This window comes from Lathamus discolor, chromosome 8 (genome assembly GCF_037157495.1).
Source record: "Lathamus discolor isolate bLatDis1 chromosome 8, bLatDis1.hap1, whole genome shotgun sequence".
NCBI classification, from domain to species: Eukaryota; Metazoa; Chordata; class Aves; order Psittaciformes; family Psittacidae; genus Lathamus; species Lathamus discolor.
The window spans coordinates 4,494,498-4,517,234 of NC_088891.1; the positions used below are offsets into that span (position 1 = coordinate 4,494,498).

Below are 22,737 nucleotides of genomic sequence, written 5' to 3' on the forward strand. Positions count from 1 at the left end.
TACAGACTATGGTATGATGGGTTTATATAATAAACATTATTTATTGATTTCCTGGTTAAGCTAAGGAAACCAGATTGTAACTCTGTTTGGAATCGGGCAGGGAGATGTAAGGAAGATGGTCGTAATGTTGTGATATCTCCAGATGCCCGAATATGTTGCAATCCTTGACAAATCTGAGTGTTAATTGTGTGCAAGCCAGATCTGCTATTTTTAATTTGGCCTCGCTATCATGTCTCTTTGCAGCTGAATTTGAAGGCTACAGGGAGCTGGATGATGAGTCATTATTGAGTTAGTAAAATCACAATTGATTTCCATTTCCTGTTGATTCCAGAATTCCTCAAGTGTGAAAGCTGAGAGTGACTGATGGCTTCTCGGAGGGGAGCTTGAGGGTGGAATGTGGAAGTGACTTTAGATAAAGGAATTCAGTGCTGCCCTGGGTGTTAGCACAAAAATGTCTATAGTGAGAACAGGTGTGTGTCTGAGATGGGAGGCTTTAAGAAGGCGAGCTGGTCTGGCTTGATGACTGACCCAGATGTGATGGGAGCCTGGGCACTGAAATACACCCGTAAACAAGGTGGAGGGGAGAAGTTTCTGAAGTGGCTCCTAACAGAAGCTTAATATTAAACTTTTAGTCTCCTCAGGACTGGAGATGTCTTCCGCTTGACCCGTGTTTCCGTCACATAGCTCAGAAGGTTCTGTCTTGAAAGCCTTTTACTCCCAGGTACTATTTACTGTGCAGTGTGACTGCAGAGTGACAGACAGTGGGGTGTAGGGACAGCAGTGTTGCGTGTTGGAGAATACACTGCGTGTCTCAGTTATTGTGTGTCATTATCTTTTGATGGCTCTTAGATCTTGTCAGTCTGCAGCCTTGTTCTGTTCTTGTGATGAAATGGGATTAATGCTCTTTTGGCAGATACTAATTGGAGACATTGTGGTAACATGTGCGAGTAAGAGTTAAAATTTCTTTTTTTTCCCCTTCCTTACTGTTGGCAGAACTTTGGTTTTTTGTTAGGAACTATTAAGTTACATTACTAGACTCTGCCCACATTGCATATGTGAGAGTAAATTCTGCTGAAAGGGGATTTGTTGGAAGAAATCAAAGGGAGGATATATACTGTTCTGAGTTATATTTGGAAGAGAGCTATAAAGAAGCCTTGAAGTATCGCTTTAGGAAGGGAAAACTTGGTCTAGTTCCCTGGAGGAATAAGAGGAGGTGGGAGGTAAAGCTGTCCCTTCTCCTCTGTTTGTTGCATCCCTCCAAATCCTGACTGCAAAGAGTTTTTCTGACGGGGTACTAGGGAAGGCAAAATAACAATCTGTGTTCTATGACTATTCCAATGGTCTTTGAACTGTTGAAACTTGTCATGGATGCGCACGCTGATACACTGGGTTAAAACAGAAATGAAGAATGAGGAGAAAGAGAAATAGACTTTTTTCCTTGGAAAGTGTGTACAAGCTTTTCCCACTCTTGCCATATTTAGGATTGTAGAAAACTGAGAAAGGGGAAAAGGAGGTGGTTGATCTTGCTGTCTGAGAACATCTTCCAGTCTTGACAGGTTAGGTGTGTGGTTTTCACATTCAGAAAAGCTGATTCAGTCACTCCAGCTTTTGCAAGAGATTAACTAGAGAAATAAATTGCTTTGAGAGGGTGTGAAGAACTTTCCTCTAGAAGAAGTTGAGCAAACATGGAACACGGAGTTGCATGGTTGAGACTTGGTGAAGCATGGGAAGGACATTGCTTTTCAGAGAGGTACGATGTTTGTTCAGGGTGTTGTGAATTCAGAAGAGCAGCCACAAAGTGAATTCAGAAGGTTGCAGGAGCTGTGAGAGAGCTTTATTACAAGTGATCGCGACAGTTCTCAAAGGCTGTTGCTCGCGGAGAATCTTCAGTTACTTAAAGCCACACCTTGATACCTTACACCTTGTTTTGCAGAGTCTGTGTTGATGTATCTCAGGACAAAAGCACTTTGTTAAACCAATTAAATGCGTAATATTTTTATAATACTCATGTTTTGGAAAAATCGATATGACCAGTTTCCCTTCGAAACGACAAGAAGCCTGTCGTGCTGACAAAGGAGAATTCATTAGGAAGTGGTTCTTCGTATCCTCTCGAGTAATGTGCTCTTGTTTTTTCTTAATCAGCAGGATGTTCTCCTGTATGTCAGATGTCGCGGTTGTTTTTGTGATCTCTATTGGAGAAGAGCAAGGGGAAAAAAATAAATGTCAGAGAAACAGAGTAGGTTTAAATGTTTCAGAGCAGCAGAAAGCTGCAGTTTTGTTCCTCCGGTTTAGTAAAATGGGTAATCACTACATTGGACACTTTGTGTTTGTTTATGTTTTAAACAATAAAGAAAAGAACAACTCGCCCTTCAGAAGAACAGAATGTGTAGCTTGCTTAAATACTCAGGAGCATAACGGATATAATTAACCCTTTTCCCTTTGGCTTGGTTATGTTTCAGAAGGTAATGCAAGATGTTTAAACCATCCGAAATTGCTTATTTACAAGTTGGCTGAAGTAAGGGGTTTTCAAGCTCTTCTTCCTCTCTCCATCACCTTCTCCTCCTCCCCTGTTTTCTGACCCGCACTTTCCAGATTTGTTACAGTTCTAGTACTGTTGGCCTTTGTTTGAAAACCCCCAAACTTAAAAACGGCCATTGAGGAGAGAAGTTTGTTTCCTGTCACTCTTGCTCAAGGCTATAGAGAATAGATTTTGGAAGTTTAGGCACTTGTTCAGGCCTTTCAGAGGAATTTTTAAAGGATGCTTTGCTTTTGATGCATTGAAGGGCAGTGACTTGAAAGGACTGACAGCACAGGCAGGGTTTGGCCTATAGCATGAACAAAACCTCTTGCTGTGATCCTGAAGGATTTTGCTTTGCTGACCAAGTGCTCAACCAGCACAAATAGGTTCTGAACTGTTCTCTCAAGGTAGTTTTGGTGTGATTCAGTGAAGTGGGCTGAGAGGAGACAGAACCTGAAACGCTTCCAACTTCTTGTTTTCCCTATCTTGACTCTCCTTGAAGAATGTGAATTAGTGTGAGAAAGTGTCTGTAGCTCCCACTGGGTCAAATAGAGGTTGAGATAAAAATACCTGTCTCTGTGTGGATTGTAATATTGATCGTCATGTGGTAAATAATTCCTTGGCAGCAGGATCACCAAGTCGGATGTTTTACATGGTATTTTTAAGTGTTGGGGCAGTCTTGTTGCTGGCTCTGTGCTCAGACCTGGTTTTTGTTCTTTGATGGGTATCTTCTTCATTACTTCCTTTTAACCAGCATTTCCGTTCTCATAGAATGTCACACTTCGGGTTGGTCGATGTGACGAGCTCATTCTATCTATTAGCTCACTGGCTATGTAGCACTTAGAAGTTGTGTTATTTGTGCTGCCTTTTATTTTCCTCTTTGGTTTAACTCAACTTTAGCTTTCTGAATTGTGATTGAAGCATGATTCTTCAGTGTTGTTTACAGAATACTGTCTTCCTGTGTCCTCTATATCAAATGTATCTTGAGAATAGCCTGTAGGTTGAGTTTGTAGTTTGCAGCTTTGTCAATGGAGGTAGCTGGTAGGTACAGGCTTTTGCAAAGATGCTTAGTGAAACCAGAGCAGGTTCGACACTGCCATGTGTGACGTGAGCTCTAGTGCAGGGGTGCATGAAAGCATTTTACCTTGTGGCAGCTTTTGGCTGTGTCGGGGTCAGCCATTGTCTTGGGTGAGTAGAAAGGAAAAGGGGAGAGAAGGGAGGGCAGGTAGAGCTCTTGCGGCCCTCTGAGTGTGGGAGGGGAAGGTGGTAATGGGGACAAGTCTGCTTTTGTTGTCCACAGAGGACACCAGAGATTACTGTGGCTGTGATGCCACCCGACACAGTCATTCCTGTCATCGGGAACTCTCTTTTTGGGTGGTAGCCTTTTCCAAAGCAGGCTGGAAAATTTCGTTACAGACCCTGTGTGACCTCTCTCAGATCTGGGGTGGTTCATGACTTTGCTGTGTCCTAAATTGCTGGATAACTGTGGAGGAAATAAGGAGACTCAGTCCTAGTTTGTGCATCTGAAGTTGAATGAAGCTGGCATGTGGTAAAGCAAAGCACAGCCTGCTCAGATATGTTTTCTTAACACAAAACCAACCAGCCTTGCACAAATACCATGGTTTTCTTTCACAAGAGCAGTGAGAGGCCATTGGAGCTGTCAGACAAGTGAGGCAAGGACAGGGACTGTCCATCAGCTGTGCTCTCCAGATGATTTTGCCTTCAAGCGAACAGTCGGAAAGGAGTATTTTGGTGTTTTGTGTCTTCCTTTGTGTTTAGATGCTTTTAACCTGTGGTTTTTTTTTTTTTTTTTTTTATCCTATTCTGTTAGTTTGTGTTTTTCTTCCTCGGATCGGAGCTAGTTTAAAGCTTTTCACTATAGCTGTGTTTAAATGTGTATGTGGTACAGTTGCCCGATGTAGTTGTGCCGTCAAACAACCACCACATCAATGTAGTTAATATTGGCAGGAGCTGTTTGGCTGGTGTGACCTCATGTTGTTTGGGCAGGCACATCAGAACTACAGGCAGAGCACCGTTGTTCTGGGATGGCTGTAGTGGCACCTTATAGGATTGACAGGTGGTTTTACCATACATACATTGATGAGGAGTGGAGGATCAGGGTGCTGCAAGCAGTTCTGGCATTTCAGAGCTTGGTGAAACCCCCTTGTGTCCAAAGGAAGCGGTCATGCCAAAGCTTTGAATGTTCAGGTAGTCTGGATCCATAAAGACATTTTCTTTGGCGCAGTTCTATAGTGTGTTCTGAAATCTTGTGAGCAGCTTCTTGCCTGTACGACGTTTTCCCTTTGAGGAGCTGGGCAGAATTATTGCTGCTAATGGTCCTTCTGTTTGAGAGATAGTTATTGAACATCAGGTAATGTTTTCTTGTTGGTCTTGCACAGTACACAGTGGCTGTGTTGTTACTCATGATGAGAGTTTCAGAATGCAGTGAAACTAAAGAATATGTCATTCAGGTTTATGTATTTAAGAGCGTATTACAGGGTTTATGTGGTTTCTCTTGCTTCCCTTGTTCTGTCTAGCTCCTCCTCTTGTTTGTTGCAGTGGATAAAGTTCATTGTTTAAAGTAATCCCTAATTTCTCTAAGGAAAGACTTTTCTACCATAGCTTAATTATAAATATACTTACTATAATAATTTAAATATTAAGTAGTACACACTTGTTAACAAAGAGAGCACTTTGCTGCAGAAACACTTACTCAGCGGGCTGTGGTTCCAGGTGCTCTAGTGCTAAACCAGCTTTTGACAGCAGCAGCCACTCCACGAGTCTGCAGGGAGGGTGTTTGAATTGTAATTCAGTCAACCAGGTCATGGTGGTTGAGAAGTTCCATTGCAGCTATGAAAATATGAGTCTGAAAAGATGCTCCTGCCCGCAATGAAAACTGCCTTTGGAGAGGATGAGATCTTTCAGGGTAATGATCTTTCCAGTAATAGTGCTTTTCAGCAATCAGTTCGGGTTATACCTACTAAAGCATGTTTATATCCACTTTCTCCTAGTGTATCCCTCATCTCCTGTAACTTCTTGCATTGCTTTCTTCCTGCACTTCCCCCAGTTTTGGCTCAGAAGGGGAGCGGAAAAGGCAATCCCTGATGATGAGTTGCTGAGTGAGATGTGCTATGGCTGTGTTCCTCTCACTCACTTGCATGCACTGCTCTCCCATGGATGGATTTGTTAGGCATGCTTTAGGGCAACCTTTTGCATCCCAGGCTCTCCAGGAGTACCTGCCAGAGGATGAACAGTAATTCTCCTGCTTGCTTTGCCATTCCAGTCCTCATCTAGTACAAGTGGATGTTGTGACAATAGCTGCAGTTGCCAAGCAATGGGGCTCAGTATAGCTAGGCTGATTAAACCATTTTGTTAACCAGAATTACAACAGTGTGCATAGGCAGTGTCTAAAACTGTATATAGGATTGGAAAGCCAGTGTCTTGGGCACTCCGTAAGTGTAAAACGGAGAGTGTAGGCTGAAATGTCACCTAGAACTTAAAAGCCTCATGAGTAAGCCACTGATGGCACTTCTTGTAACAAGGTACGTATTTAGTTTTCATATATGCTTTTGCACTATTTTACAGTCAAGATCAATTAATTGCTGAACAGAAGATCTGCATATATATGTTGAAGATCCTATACTCGAGTTTGAAAGCTTTTCTTTATCTTCAGAGAAATAAAAGCCTTTTAGCTCTGGTAGCTCAGTGTGCCTAAAAGGGCTCTAGTTTTCCATGCGTAACCTATTTTATCTGGTTGCTTCTCACCTGAGTGCATTAAGGGTGCTTTGTTTGTGGTGAGACTCACCTTGACTGACAGAGGTGTTTTTGCCCCCCGTTACTGTGCTGTGGTGCCTGAGACAATAAATAACATGTGTGAATGCTGCTGTTCTAGTATAAAGGACACTTCCTTGGTTGGGCTGTGTTTATGATACTAAAAGCAAGTCAGAAACATCCAATTGGCCAGAAAAGTGAGTTCACGTAAGAACTCCTACTGATGTAGCTCCTCTGGTTTATATTTGCCTTAAATTGCGTGCTGGTGCAACTGTTTTAGGTTGATAAGACCTGAACTACCAGTCACCTTGTCTCTGGTGCCAACCCACGTGTTTTACCTTGTATCGGAGAGGAAGGTTCTTTATTTCAATCCAGTTAGCTCATGGCTGGAAAGCCCCACAGCACCTGCATATATGTAATTTAATACCTTTAAAGCAGTTTTGGGGGATTGCAAGTTGGTCATATTTTAACTGCCTTGAGAAAGCAGGTTACAGCACGACCGATGTGAATTTAAGCTGCATGGCTGCCATGTGAAGGGAGTGGTGTAAGGGCTCCTTGTTCTGTGAAGTGAACTTTGATAGCACTGTCTTTTACTTCTGTGAAGTTGTGTTCATTTACTTTTACACTGTCTTAAATCTCCATTCAGGTGGAAATACGGGATTAATGGAAGTTTCAGTTCAGTTTGTTAAAACAGAAGCATTCTTACAGAAGGATGTAGGGTTTGAGTGTTTGATCGCGTAGAGGTGGTTAGCACACGTCGGTAGGGCTATGTGCTGCATGTTGCTAAGAGTAATTGCATCAGACTTGTGTTTCTTCTGTGGATCAAAGTATAGCTTTGTGATGACTCTGTTAAAACCTTCTGTTGGGCATTAGGGATGCAATTATATGTTATGATACTGCTTTATCAATTTGCGTCTAATACAGCCTCAATGATCTGGTCTGCTTGGCCAGTCATTGTTCAAAAATTAGGAAAAAAACAAGGAAAAACTTCCCAAAACTTGCCAGAAGCGTTTCTTGGATTACTGCAGGGTGGCAACTCAGCAGGCAGCTGAAAGCATAGTAAAGTCTCCCTAAATGTGAGTTGCCAAGGCCAGCCGGCTGATGGATTTTCATTCTGGAAGAATTGGCTGCTTATCCCGGCTACCTAAGTGTATATCCCATAGGTTCCTGTCAGCCAGTTGCTGAGTCACTTGGATGTGCAGACAACTGTGTGAAAAATAAATAAATAAAAGCATGCACACAACTGTTGTTTTTAAAGGTGGAGAACAACAGTCCCCAGGAGAGACAATTTCTGTTAAGCTCTATTGTCATCACAGATTGTGAAACATAAATTCAGTGTTATAAACAGCTTGTAATTTCAGTCTTCCATTTTTGCTTTAGCAGGCATTAGACTGAAGCTACTGGCATAGGCTTTAAACATTATTATTACAGTTAAAAACCTGTTTTACTCTTGTACTTATTGATCATAACACGCCACCTACTCGCTTCCATGTCATGTATTCTGTATGGAATGGCATGCTCTTTATTTTGTGGTGCTGTCAGACAAGTGATAATGCAGGATAAGAAAAAGTCTGTCTTCCTGTGAGGTTGGAACTTGTCTTCAGTGGGTTAGGCATTACCTGCTTTCTTCGGCAGGAGTTTTTTTGTGTTTGATTTGGACAGTTTTCTCAGGCTGGCAAACCTAACCCCAGTGACTCCAAAGTGTTGCACTGTAGTTAATGGAACTCTGCTGGTGTTGCCTTCAGCTGGTGCTTCCAACAGATACACCTTCCTTGGGAATACACAAGAACATCTTGCCAGAGGTCTGCCTGTTCAGCTGTAATGTTCCAACACTGGCTTTCCATGTTTGATTTATATATTAATGGGCATTAATGGGTGAGGAATTTGCTGTAGGTTTATCCTTTCTGTTAGCTTTTTGTCCTCTTCGGTTGAGAGGCAGAGAATCTTGCAGGCGTTGTCCATAACCTGGGCGCTGCAAATCACTCTGGTGCTGCTTTTGCTTGATTTGGCAGTCTTGGTTTTGGGGTGATCATGCAAGCTCAGCCACTTGGATGTTATTACCTCTACAATACCTTTCTCCATTTCTGCCCTGTGTACCCATGAGGATGAACAGAAATCCATGCCAACTGAGCCACTTGCTCGTGCTTTGCTATTTCAGTAGTAGGAGGTATCAGATGTGGCTTCAGAAGAGGCCCTGAGGGATGTGCTGGGTCAATGCAGTCTTGGTGAGAGAGGATTCATTTGGGGATGACTTTGTCATGAGGATGTTTTCACGTGAGCTAGGCTAAATCCAGACCCGCTTGCTCTGGTGAGCTGTTTTAGAGAAGGCATCAATCAATATTATTAAAGGGATTCGGTTCATTTTGTTGGCTCCATTTTTGCTAAGCTGCTGTTTCTGTTGACATTCAAAGTAAAATGTTGGCAGAGAGAAAGCAAGTGAGATGAGGGGCAGAAATGTGATTTATTCTGTAACTTTTTTTTCTGTGTTTTTCTGTTTTTTCCCCTACTTATGGGGAAGTTGGAGGAAGTTCGTGGAAAGCAGCAATGCCAGGGATATCTTTAGCCAATGACAGCTGAAATTGCAAGAGCAGAAAGGCAGAGGCAGTTTGGAGTTTGTGATGTGGGTTGTAGTCCTTCTGCGTGTTATTTTTGTGAATGTTTTGTTCTGGTCAGCTTGGTAACACACTGGCCCTTGGACTTGGAATATATAGTTAGAGTGGTAAAAGAGAAAATTGAAGTAGGATGTGTGTATTTTCCTAAGGGCTATGGGAGACAACGAGAACATGTGTGCGGAAAGGGAAACCAGTTGGTTTTTAAGGGATTTGTGCCAAATTTGGTTGGTCTCTTGTGGCACCGCTTTTTCCTTCCAAATCTGGGAGAGGAGAGTTCTGTGAAAGGTTGTTAAGGTTGTTAGGAAGGATGAGTGACAAGAGGTAAATTAATGATAATAGACTATATTTCTCAGCAATGACAAGCTGTACTGAAATATAATCTCCAGTCCCTGAAGTGTTTAGAAGATCATAGTGGTCTGGCTTTGTCCTCCAAAGCTTAGCTTTTAATTAAATGAAGAAAAACCCCCAAGCCCTCTTCCTGGGCCTTAGATGTGTAAACAAGAATGTTCTCAAGACTTAAATTCAAATGGAAACAGTTGTTTTTTGTTTGGGTTTGAGTATTCCCTTTCATGTTTTGCAAGCCAAAGATGGCAGTTGTGCTAGTGCTAGAAATACAGAAGTTGAAATGCAATTATGGACTTGCTTAGGAAAAGCTAAAATGGTGGTTGTTTTCTGGATTCTGGGGTGCCTTTTATCTGTGTATCCCTCACGTAGAGAGATGTATCTGCATGGGATCGTGGTAAATGTAAAGCAGTTCATGCAGCATATTTGATGAAAAGGAATAGTTCAGTGGTTAGGGAGACAGCTCGTGTAGATTTAGTTCCCTCCTTGTTACTGGTTCTGACATCCCAAGAGGTAACACAGAAGCCTGCTTCCCTGGGAAGAGATCTAGTGATTGATGTGACACATGCAGGATAGGTGAGCTTAGAGAGTACAGAAATTTTGTGGGAGGTTGTGTAAGTACATTAAAGACACTAAAATATATATTTCATTCATAGTGTCACTACGAAGGCAAAACCAAGAGCTCAGTGGGTGGTGGAATCCTGTGTTAATGTAAAGTGTCATAAGCAATCTCTCCAACCACTGATTTCTGTGAACTCCACATTTAATTTCTTCTTTGCATAGTATGCAATTAAAAAATCCTTAGACTTCTGTAGTAATTCTTTCCCCTGCGTCTGCAGATGGTGCAGCTATGCTGAAACTTCATGGGCTCGCAGGGAAATCGTGGTTGCTGATCGGTTCCTTCTCAGTCTTTCTGCAGGACCAGACTAGGCTTAAGACCAGGCCATGGACTGCAGTCTGTGTCCAGCGATGACTGAATAACAGCACTCCCTTATTTTTCTTCTTCAGGGCTATATGGCAGCCCTGATGTTTTTCTTAAAACAAGCATAATGCTTAGCAGTGAGAATGAAGAGAGAGGTTAAGGTCAAGTTTTACTTTTCCCTGTTTATAATCTCTATGGGCGTAGTGTTTTCAGTCTGTTCCCTCTCTTTCAAGTGATGTGTCCTCCTGCTCTTCCGAGCAGTTGTGTACAAAAGAGGCACCTTTTAAATCAGCTGATAGGCTTTATCATACATTCAGTTCCTTTTTGCTAACCTGATTCTAACCGGTTTCTCAGATAACATAGTGATTAGGATGCTGTCATCAGGCACAGTTGTTCTGTAACTTTCAAGTGTCTGCAAGGGATTTTTCTGAGCAGTTGGGTTTTTTTCCAACATGCCATACAACCCCTCTATTGAGTTGTTGCTGTATATAGTAAACATGTCCATATGCAGGCCATTGTATGTAAATCCACCCAGTGCAATAAAAGTGTTCCTTGTTGCTCTGAGAGAGGGATGGTAACTCTGGAGATGCTTGCCTTAAAGAGGATGCAGCATGCTGGGATCTGGGATGAGGGCTGCTGGACTGCAGCCACATTCAGTAGCTGCTTTGGACCCTTTTTTTATAAGGACCTGCCATAGATTAAAACTAAAAAACACATGATGAAAAGGAAGTGGCTCTGTTGGGAATAAATAACAACACTGTTCAGAAGATGTGCTGATCTCCCAGAAAGGCCCACAGCACTGAGCTGACATTACTGAAGGATGACGTGGTCAAGCCTCTTTCATTAGAGGAGCTGGGGAGAGAGAGCGAAGTTACTGTGTTCAGTAGCATCAGCTCTTTGCTGACCAGAGAGCAGCAGTAGCTGTCTGGAAAGCGGCGTGCTCATTGAAGTGGAGCGTGCTCAGAAAAAGCCATTATTGGCAAAGCGAGATTTTTCTTGCGGTGGTGGTGGTGTGAGCAAGCTGCTCTCTAAAAGTAGAACTAGCCACAGTTGTTTTGTGTATTAAGCTTTGTAGTTCCTTCTTTGTGTAGGAAATCATCCAGTGCTGATGGTAACACACTGTACTTGTTACCACTGTACAGAGTTTCAGGGTAGAGGAGAAATTGAGCAAGCTCATGCCCTCCCTTAAAGAAGCCTTTCGAACCTTGTAGCTCACTGGCTGTCCTCAGGATGGGTGTTGTAACCCCTGGGCAGCAAAGCAGCACAGGGTTAGAACAATTGCTGCACTCTGTGTCTCAGTGACTAAGAGCTGCCTTGGTGCTGCTTTGCCTGGGATGTGTTGGTGTTGAAGAAAGGTGGTTAGTGATTGATTGCTCTGTGTTTAACTTCTGGCTAGTTAAGAAGAGAGAGGCCAGGCTGTTCAGTGTAGTACAACCGTTCAACATTACCCAAAGAAGTAAAGGACCCTAGGCAAGGCTTAAGATGTGAGAGTGTGCGTTTTCTTCAAGAAAACCCTAACCAGTTGTGTTTCTATAGAGCTTCTAAATGGAGTTTCTGGGAGGAACGCAACATTGGGAAGCAAGAACTACAGCAAGATGAAATGGTTTCTTGTAGGAAACGGATTCTTCTCTTCACAGTGGACATGTGAGCTGTCAGTCCTGCCCTATAACACCTCAGTATTGATAATGCATTAACTGCTATGACTGTATGTACAGCTGTGACATACTGTAGCAAGCAGAAGTTGTATGATAAAGTGCTGAGCTTTCTGTAGCATCCCATTTTGCGAAAAGAATGATTCTCTTGAAATACTGAAGGGCAACACGCAAGTCCTTTTGGGAGAAGCTGGTGACCTGAAATAACTGTTAAGTATATAAAAAGAATAAAGACCTGCTGCGTGGAGTAAATAATTATTTGATGATAGGTGAGGATCAAGTAGCAGGTATTTATCAAGGTAGCAAAGTTCTTTTCCATGTCAGAATGGTTTTAGGATCAAAATGAGCATTAGCAAATCATAGTTAAGGTTGAGATGAAACTGCTGGATCACTGTACTCTGAGCTCTGTCACACGGCACATGGCTTTGGTCTGCCCAGTCTGTGTACTCGATAGTGTCAACTTGCTACTCATGTGCTGTGCAGCGTGTGTATTAGTTCACAGCCTCTGCTCTGCTCCTTGGTGCCCCAGCCTGGAGCAGCTTTTGAGAAGGAGACTTGCCAGGAGATGCTGCCAGATTAAGGAGCAGGCTGCAGGTCGCATGAGTTACTCTCCAGCGTGTGAACCTGTTACATGCAATCATTTTTCCTCGTAGTTCATTGACCCTGTCTCAGTTACACGATCAGGCTTGGATCTGTTCTCTGAGTAGGAATGAGCTGCAGCTCCTCAGGCTGTGTGTGGACTGGGCTTTTCTATTATCTTTGGAAATTTACTTGCCCCCAGGATGATCCCAGAAAATGAAGAACACAGGTAGGTTACTACTTAAGGCAATAGGTGAAGCTCGGTACCTTTAGACTAAAGCCCTGCTTCCAGGAAGGCATTTGTGGTAGTCTAGGTGAAGAATTCATTGCTTCTTTTCGGTGTTCTGCAGTACTGGAGAGTTATCTTTTAAACAAATAGTGTATTTCTTTAAAGAACTAATTTCTGACTCAGAACTAGGCGCTTCATGTAGGGTAAGTCTGAGAAATTATAGGCAGTTTAAGGAAAAGCTTGGAAATGTGTAAGTAGCTGAATGAACACAGCATCAATCTGACTATTGGTAATTATCCTATGTGCTTATAATCTAGACTATTGGGGCAGGGTAGTAAACAGATGTTGCATTTTTTTTCTGTTAGCAGAATAAATATGTAATAGTTACACTTAATTCAGAATTGGGAATTGAAACAAAGGTCAGTTATACTGGTCATGGTAAAAAAGCGCTGTAGGCTGGAATATCAAAACTGTTAAATGGAATAGAAATGCTCCAAAGAGCATTTTTATGTGCACACTGTTTGTGTCTGACAGACCAGTTTGTAGAGTAAGTCCATTTACTCTTTCTCTAAAATGGGATCCAAAAAAAACATGGCACAGCCAAACAGCCAAATGGAAAGTGTAGTTGACTTTGAGCACTGATTAATTTGTTTTTCTCATAATCCTCTTCAAGGCAGTGAGAAAAACGTGAGAAAAAGCTGAGGCATTGTGTGGTGTGATTAACTTCTGTGAACAATGTCAACTTTACAGAAATCCCTTCAAATAAGTACAACAAACCAGAACATGTGCCTTAATTGGACCTTTTTTCCCCAAAAGTCAGTATGGACCAAGGGGCTTGTCCCATTTCACGTTTGGGTCTCTGCACTTCTCATTATATGCATGAAGTTCTGCAAAATGTAACTCAGTAAATGAACTAGGAAGTTCTTAAATCACCAGTGTCAACAGCGTGTTCATCTGTAATCAGTTTCTAACTTAGAGCCCACTGGACTTTATCCTTTTCCATATTAAGGGGATGATGTTTTGTAACTGAGGGAAGTGAGTGCATACTTTTGCCATAAAGTTCCAGAAATCTCATAGATTTATAAAAGCATTAAATATCTAAAATTAAGTAACTTTCAAGCTGAAAGAAACATGCAGCTAAAAGCAGGATGACTTTTAAAGCCCAGCCTCAGAATAGATGCATGAACAGATATATAATGCTTTAGTTAACGGTTGCTGCCATTTCTCTTACAAATTGTTCTTTAGGGTATTGTAACTCAGCTGTTTTTAAACCCATCACTCTGGATCTTTGCCTACAAGATGTCAGCACAAGTGCAAATTTTATTTCTTTAACAAAATAAAGGGCTTGGAGCAGTTGGGCTTTCTAAAATTTCATGGCAGGAAAATAAATTGTGTTACTTTGCTTTGCCATCCCAGGAACCACCGTACTGTGCACCTTGTCGTGCCAGCAGGTAGAGACAGAAACCAGAACAGTTCAATTGGAAGAACATTGTGTGTTCTGACTTGTTCTTTTTAAACAAGAGAAGCCCAATGTTGGGAGTATAAATACACTCATGTGATTGTTGAGCTGTGCTTTGAGCAGAGGGCACTGGAGGGTGGATGCAGGGATGGTTGCTTTAGGAGAAAATCCCCCAAGTCGGAAGCAAGACGTGGATACCAGCTCATTAAGGAATTTAGTCTGGGTTGAGATTGTCTTTCCCATAGGTTCAGAAGGGAAGCCCACATGTCTGCTGCTCACGACTCAGTACATCTCTCATCACATTTACTATCCTGGAGTACTTAAACATTCCCAGTCTACCCTCTGGCTTCTAAAGCTGGGGAGTGCCGACGCACTCACAGTTTTTTAATGTTTTCTGGAAGTTAAAGCCTTGGCACATACTCCAGGCTGTTACATACAATTGTTCTGTAGTCAATATACACTGAAATGGGGATTTCCTGTGTTGCTGGGGGTGATGGCCAAGTGTTACTGTTGGTGCATTAGTTCTGGTGTTCTCTTTATTTATTTTCAAAGGTATAGGGAATGAACGTTCATGCACGTAGCTGGTTCTGGTGCAGCTACTCACCTTTTAATAGGCTCTGCCTTAAGCTTGGCTCTTTATAGAAGGAAGATTAGGTAATCATTTGTGTAGAAACATCTGTTTAACAAAGATCTCACCCTGTTGGGTTTTTTTATAAGTTGTCCCTCTAACAAGAAAGTCCTTAGTCTTTAAAAGACTTTAAAGTCTTTAAGTCCTTGTTGGGTATTAGAGTTGCTGTGGTTTTAGCATGCGAATGTTCTGGATCCTTTGTTAGCTTAAGTTATTAGTCGTAGATAAGTGTTGTGGGATAGAAAGACTGCTTTCTATTGTCAGTGCAATTGCTGAATCTCTGGACAATTTGTCTGGGTTAGAATTTGAAGTTTTTTGGCTCCAGTGTTTGTTTAGACCTTTTCCTTGTCTGAGGAGAAGATGTTGTTAAAATAATTAAGCCTAGCATGCATAAAAAGAGAACCTTTCCACAAAATTGAATGCTTGGGGCTTATTCAAGTTCTGTGTTGCTTAAATAAACTGGCATTTTATTCTCTTTGCTTACAAGCAACTTATCTATTCTAGGGAATCTTTTCCCATATTTTCCACAAAAGACCCAACTCGAAGGGTTTCCAAAAACAGCAACTCACTACTCTCTGTAGTTTTTTGTTTTACATCAAAGTGAATTTTATGTGTCTAATTATGACATTATTAGTACACTTTTCTTCCAGCCTCTTTAATATTTTCATCGTTAAATTCATATGTCTGATTCATTCATACGTATGATATGGAAAGACCAAATGTATAGAATTACTCGGGAATAATACTTTTGGTCACTGATTTCAAGAGAGTGCATTGAATTCAGCCTGCTGTTTCCATGGGCAATTCCTCACTGGGATGCTTTGTTCTTGTAAATAAGTTTATCCTATGTTTCTTAGGAACTTTTTTTCATGTCTTGGTGCCAAAATTAGTGCAACTTGGTTCACTGGAACATGCAAACAGGAATTTGGTGCATTAGCTACAAGTCGAGTGCTTTCTTTTCTTTGCAGTCACAGTGCAGGCAGTGCTGACCACTTTTCTATGGATTTCATGTTATTGCTGACCTGTTGAGAGACTGATGTTCAAGAATTAGGGCTAATGTTGCTTGTGAACATGAGGAGAAAGTCACTTAAGAGAAGTAGTTCTCTGGAAGCTGTCTCTTTGATTTGCTTGTATTTTAAGAGGGTTGGGTGATAAATTACAATGTAATGACAAGTAATAAACCCACATTTTTCTGTGCTACATCATATAGACAACTTGTGTGTCTGTGCTGGTCCTGGTAGTGTTCATAGTGATGGGTTAAATGAGATGTATGTTCAATGTCGGTGTAAATCAAGTTGTCCTTTCCTGTTTTAACATTGCAACCTAATTAAGAAGTTAAAGAGCTTAAGGCTATCAGAATATTCTACTTTCATCCTGATTTTGAAAAGGCGTAAAATGCATTTATTTACTAACTTGCCTTTCTCCTTTTCCTTTTCCAGTTTGTGGGCCAAATGTTGACATTCGCAATGACATCCATGAGCTGAAACGCCTGGAGAACTGTACGGTGATTGAGGGTTTCCTTCAGATTCTGCTCATCTCGAAAGCAGAGGATTACCGCAACTTCCGCTTCCCAAAGCTCACTGTCATAACCGATTACTTGCTGCTGTTCCGTGTGGCAGGCTTGGAAAGCCTCAGTGATCTCTTCCCCAACCTCACAGTCATTCGTGGGAGGAACCTCTTCTACAACTATGCCTTGGTTATCTTTGAAATGACCAATCTTAAAGAGATTGGGCTTTACAACTTGAGGAACATAACCCGCGGGGCCATACGGATTGAGAAGAACTCTGACCTGTGTTACCTCTCCACAGTGGACTGGTCTCTCATCCTAGATGCAGTGTCCAATAACTACATCGTTGGGAATAAACCTCCAAAGGAATGTGGGGACTTGTGTCCAGGAACAATGGAAGAGAAGCCATTGTGTGAGAAGACATCTATTAACAATGAGTACAACTACCGCTGCTGGACCACCAACCACTGCCAGAAAAGTAAGATTTGAGTAGATAGTGTGTTTTTGTTACCTCTTTCTGAAGGCAAGGTTTAATTTCGTTTTTATTCTAATTCTGTAGCAACTTAAACTTTTATTCTGGTCATATGCAGTTCACGTGACAAGTTGTCCACTTACTGCACATAGATTCCTCCCCAACCAGTAAGGGATCATCTCACTTGATTTAAAGAAACCCAACAACAAAAAAACCAAGACCCCACAAACTTCTTGGGTTACTTCCCCATGGAAAAGATGCGAAACAAGCGTAGAACTAAAGCCATTACAGCAGAGCTGGAACCAGTTTTACCTCCCTGGAGGACTTCGGCTGGAGGTGGCTGTTGAGCACCATCTCCTCCTCCTTGCTGAAGTCATGTTACGTGTGTGCCCAAGTCATTGCTGTACCGAAGCTGTTAACGGGACTTCGTTTGACTTGGTTCTTTGATTTCTTTGGCAGGCACCTTCAGAAATTGCTGTAATGGTAAATTCTGTACATGAGAACTTGGTTTCTGAAATCAGATTTTACAGTATAGTCTGTAGTGTCAACCAGTCAGTGGGTATCTCTACTCTTGGGGAAATTATCCTTGCTCTTTTTACTCCTGTGAGGCATGGCAGGGGTTATGCCTTTCTGATAACAAGTATTAGCAAAACCAAAACCTGATCTCACTTTTTAAAAATAGAGTAAACAAATTCAGAGTTTACTCAAATAACATGATTACATGGCAGGCTTTGTGAGTTCATCCTGTAACTTCATGAAAGCTGAGCCTCACAGTATCAGTAAGGCTTAACTACAAGCAGAGCTCACTGGGAGGAACAGTTCCTAAATTCCACATGCAGTCCTGACCAGAGCTGCTGATAGTAAACACCAGTGTGAGAGACACCAGGGACAGGGCTATATTCAGATTACCTTCGTTTGGGGTCACCACTTCTTAGTAAAGTGGCTCATCAGTTGCTTGTGAAGCCCTCATGTTCAATTAGAACTGAAATTGAGCTACCTTGTAGGGTAGAGGCAGTCAACACATGCCAAAAATATCTCTGGAAAAAAGGCATTTGTAGGGCTGTGCTTTTATTAGTGCTTCTTAAGGGAAATTCTGTTCTATGATTCTATTTTATGGAATGAAGTTTGGTTTTAAACAAAGAAAACCCTTCAGTCTGTTATTGGGGAACTCTGTGACATGTCCAGTGTAAGGGACATGAGCTGTGTCTCTTTCTTACCATGTGCTGCTCTGAGTTGTTAGGCTTCTGCAGGCCAAAGTTACGTCAGGAGGAGAGTGTTGTCTATAGAGAGTGATCTGGATGATCCCTGTACAACCTCATGGCCTTCAGTGGTTTGAATGTAACTAAAGTGTATTTAGTGAGATGCAACAGCTTGCTTGCTTCTTGTTGTGTGCTCTGGCTATTTGGAATAGACAAAAGTAACATCCAAACTTGTTGGCTTTTAGGGGAATGTTAAAATAATTTGGATCCCAAATGTACATGATGAGATGTGTTTGAATAAAATGAGGTTATAGTGTGATGGCAGCACTTTATGGCAAGGGTATAGACAATGGTTTTCTTCTCCTTCATGCTTTCATCTGACTTTTTTGGGAGACTGTCAAGAAAACAAATGTTGGAGAAGAGTCTTGAAAGACTTATTAAGAGCATTAGACTGTGCATAAACAGCATAGGTTTAGAGTATCTTGAGATGCAGAGCATATGAAGAAATGAGCAAGCTCTAATCAATAGAAAGAGAGAGTTGAACCTGTTTAATCTGTTTGTCGTGATAAGCCACTTTGAGGAAGAAGGCTTTAAATTTGCCAACCATTCATCTAAAAAGAAAACAACCCCAAAGTACTCCTATTCTGAAGAAAAACAAGGGAGGTATAAATGTGCAGTTGTTGAAAAGGAAGCTTTTTGTCTGTCCTGCGAGATTGCTTGGACGCTTTGGCAATGAACTCTTGATCTGGAGAGGATTCTTGCAGTACAGAATTACACAAGACATGAAAAAGAATAGAAGCAAAGACACTGAAGTTACCAAGTGTTTCAATCTGCGTTTGCTTACCCGTAGAGAGATGACACCTATGTTATTTTCCAGGGAATATTTTTCTAGTGTAGTATCTAATTTAACCCTGACATTCTCCCTGTGCGTCACAGTCATGTTAAGCTGAAAACGCTGTCTGTCACTCAGGGTTCCTTTATGCCTTTTTCTTCTCTCTGGATCTGTGGAGGAGTGTATATTAAGTCTCTTTTGTCCTTGTTTAGGCTTTACGCTGAAAGATCTGAAATTGGTGGGTAAATGTTGTGTGGGAACACTCTGTACTTTAAAGTAGCCTGGCTTCTGTTTAGTTCTGCTCTTGAGTGGAAGTTGTTTTTTTTCTTCATTCTCTTGCTCACAAACAAAGGAAGAACCCTGTGCTTCCTTCAGTATAACTTGTGCAGGAACAATGTTGAGGGTGGAGGGAGGAGAGAGGGAAGGATACGCTTAGAATAAGCCATTGGCATTTCTATAGTAGAACAAGCTACAAAGAAGCTTCAATTTTTACTGTTTTACTTACTTTTTAAGGCTCAGCCTAAAGTGGTATCAGCTGCTCTGCCAGTTTGGTTGCCCTGGTTTCTGTGTAGCATACATGCATTCCTTTACCTTGGGAGTGCCCCAGGCAGCAGCCTCACAAGCGTGCTTCCTTTGGAGCTGCAGGGTGCTGTGTTGGGGTTGGTATGCTATCATCTCTCTGACTTGCACCAACCTTCCTTTTGGCATATCAGATGCCAGCTGTACTTCACTTGGGATGCAGGTCCACACAGAAGGATCCCTCAAGATAAAAGGAGAGTACTGGAGTTGTTTACATCAGTGCTTGTGCTTTGGGGCACAGGTAGAGATGGGAAAGATTAAAACTGAGAGTCCAGACATACAAATAAGATCATGGCTTGCTTTTTCCTCCCCCTTTTTGTGGCAGTTGTGACTGATGGAGATGTTTATGGAATCTGCCTGCATCTTGCTAGCGATTGATGTGAGAACCAGAAAAACTGTTCCTGCTGCGCCCCTGAAGGACTTGTCGCTGACACTCCTGCTCTGCCTGTCCATTGGTCTACTGGAAAGAAAACTTTGGTTGTTTTCTCTATTCCTTTTGCTGATGACTAAGTTCTGAGGTCTGCTGCTTTAGTCACTAGGCCTTTGTAAGCCTGCAGAAACCAAATGTAAATTACAGCCCTGAAAGCCTGCCTGGAAGTTCAGGATCCCTTGTCTGCCATAACCTTTGTGTTGTTTTGCGAACAAGTCCAACTAACACTTCCTGAGATGCTTTTGCATTTGCTGGGGCCATAAGAAATTAATTAGTTTATGTGGCAAAGCAATAACCAAACTAGCAGTGGTCCATATATAACATACATGGTATACAGGTGGTTTTTTTCTTCATCTCAATTATTTGTCTGCTCTCCATCCACCCCCCAGTTACATTGGAGATGCTCTGTTGAGCATTAGCTGAAACCATTCTTTTCATACTTGGATAAGAGAGAGACTAAGGGTCTGGTTATGGGGAGGACAGACTGTCAATAACTGCTTTAAGGGGGTAATGGCTTTAACTGCAGCTTCTGTACAAGAGCACAGTCTGGAAGTCTGAGTCTTCCCTTTGTGAGAGCAAATTCTGGTGCTGCACAGAGGGGATGAAACAGGCTTCCCATAAAAACAACGAATGTGTATCTGAATTGTGTGAGGGGCCTTTAAGATTAGATTTGTCACTGGCATAAAAACCAAGTAGGTTTAAATTGGCATTGTAGAGGGAATGTGGATTAGGGCCATAAGCATTAAGCACTTGTTTCAAAAGAGGCCAGTTTGACATGAAAAACAATAGCTCACATGGACCACGCTCCACAATACAACAGAAGACGACTTTCAGCTTCCGAATGTGTCAAACTGAAGACCACAGAAAAGGCATGTGAGGATTTGGAGGCTGATAAAGAAGCAGATGGCAGCTAAGCACAAAATGTTTTTAATGAAAATGTATCCTTATTCCTTTCTGAATTGGTTTGACAGTGGCCTGAAAAGATATGGTGCATGTGTGGAATGAGGAACAGGAGGGAGAAAATGACAGTGAGTGGGAAGAATGGTCCATATGTACCTTCTACTAAAATGTTGAAACATATGGAGACAGTAACATGATGTATTCTCACAAATATTCGGAACTTGCTCCTGTTTGTTTACACGGAGCTCAAAAGATAATGCAGTTGAGTGGTATCGTTTGACATCACTTCATTGACTTGTGCAGTACTTCCCAGGGTAGCCATCTGGGAATGTGCTCCCTGTTGATTCAGCAGAGTAGTGGTGAAAACCATGTGCTGGGTATTTTTTTTCCCCTTCTCTCCTTTTTCTCCCCTCTCTGAGGAGTATTCACTCTATTCCCTTGTCCTTTAGAGATACTGAGCATGCGTGAACAGTGGAGACAAGAAAGAGAGAGAAAGAAGTAGGGATCCAGAGGTGCCAAATCAAATTGCCCTTGTTATGTCTGCGTGCTTTTTTCTTATTGCTGCTTCTTTTAAGGTTTTTCATATGTTTTCTTAAACTCCAACATACAATAAAAAAATGCATATATCGGAGGACATTGTGTTTTAAAAGCTAACTCCTTTTAGCAAGCAGATTTAATGTAGTACAAGGTTAAATGAAGCTGGTGTGTGTAATGCCAACCCTACCTTTGTTGGGCTGTATATACAAATACTGTGTAAACCATTGAAAGGGACAGGCTGTTTGTCCATTTGGTTGCTGTACAAACTCACCAGCAAATAAACATCAGCTGAAAGGAATACACAGAAGGGGGGGCATAAAAAAAAAGGCACAGTTAGTGTCACCGAGTTAGGAAAACCTGGAGCATGTTAAGAACTGTTGTTGGTGTTTTCATTCTGAATGAAGTTTTTGCTTGAGCTTCGCTCCCCTCCTGAGCCTGCTCTTGAGCCAGAGGTTTCCCAGAATTTTTATTATGGCTGTGAGAGCATATTTAATGAGGAGGCTGGAATGGCCACAGAGCGGTTCAGGCCAATGTGCAGTTAATTACTGCAGCAGTGGTTGATGTTCTGAGAAAAGGGCTAAAATTAAACAAATGTATACTTGGCGTTTTGCTTTGTTCGCTTGCAGAATGCCATAAGCTGGGAAGAATATCTTGAGCCTTGCAGCTTGCAGTAGTCACGGAGCACTAAGTGCTCATGCTGAATGCTCAGCCTGGCTTCCTAGTTTCTCTTGGCTCTGAGATGTGTGGTGTTTTTGAGAGGACTTTAGATTCTGGAGTTGTGTTTTCCGGTACTGACAGACTTGATGCAGCTAACCAGGCCCGTCAATGACACTTTGCCATGGGTTTAAAACAAACATTGTAAAAGTCCCTTTAGAAGTTTAGACCATTTCCCCACATTTTGGACTAAAGGGCTTTTGTCTTCCACTCATGTGTACACACAGTTTTCTTCTATCCTTACAAAACATCACGTTTTACCCCTGCTTCAACTTGATTTATCTTTTCCAGTCCAGAGGTGTGTTTATGTTCACCAGGTCATATGTAGCCATATTCCAGCGGCCATCCTATTGGATAAGTTTATTTCATTTGGTATTGTTATGATAATGGTGAGAGGTAATTAATGTGTACCATTCATTGTGGAATGGCAGATTAGTGTTGCCATGATTGCATTGGAAATTCAGTGCTTGTGAAGTGATAATCGGGAGTTTAAATGTGTGTGCTCATGGATTCTGAGTAACACAAACTCTACTTTGCATAGTGACCGTTCTGATTTAAGAAAAATGATTATTAGCAGTTCTAAACCTCACACCAAACTTGCCCAAATGAGGAAGTGGAGGCAGAGATTTTTGTGCTTCGTGTAAATGCATCTTATAGTAACAGTTAAACAAGAGCGTGATTGAAACCTGGCTGGACAGAAAGTCTTTCTGGATCCACACTGTGCCTGTCTTTTATGGCTTCAGAAGTTTGCCTCGTGAAACTTTGAGATCATGAGTAATGCTCATTGCTTCTTCAGTATGGATTTACTTGAATTGTCTCATGCCAAGCAACTGCTTCACTGTCAGAAAAAGAACT

At 41.7% G+C, this 22,737-nt stretch overlaps 1 protein-coding gene across 2 annotated transcripts in view; it reads left to right on the forward strand.

Moving 5' to 3' along the window:
- Nucleotides 1-22,737, forward strand: part of IGF1R (insulin like growth factor 1 receptor) — a 179,980-nt gene that overhangs the window by 13,195 nt on the left and 144,048 nt on the right. For both annotated transcript variants that reach the window (XM_065688733.1, XM_065688732.1), the window contains exon 2: nucleotides 16,152-16,697. In XM_065688733.1, the coding sequence (XP_065544805.1) occupies nucleotides 16,152-16,697 (546 nt within the window). The remainder of the gene's footprint in view (nucleotides 1-16,151; nucleotides 16,698-22,737) is intronic.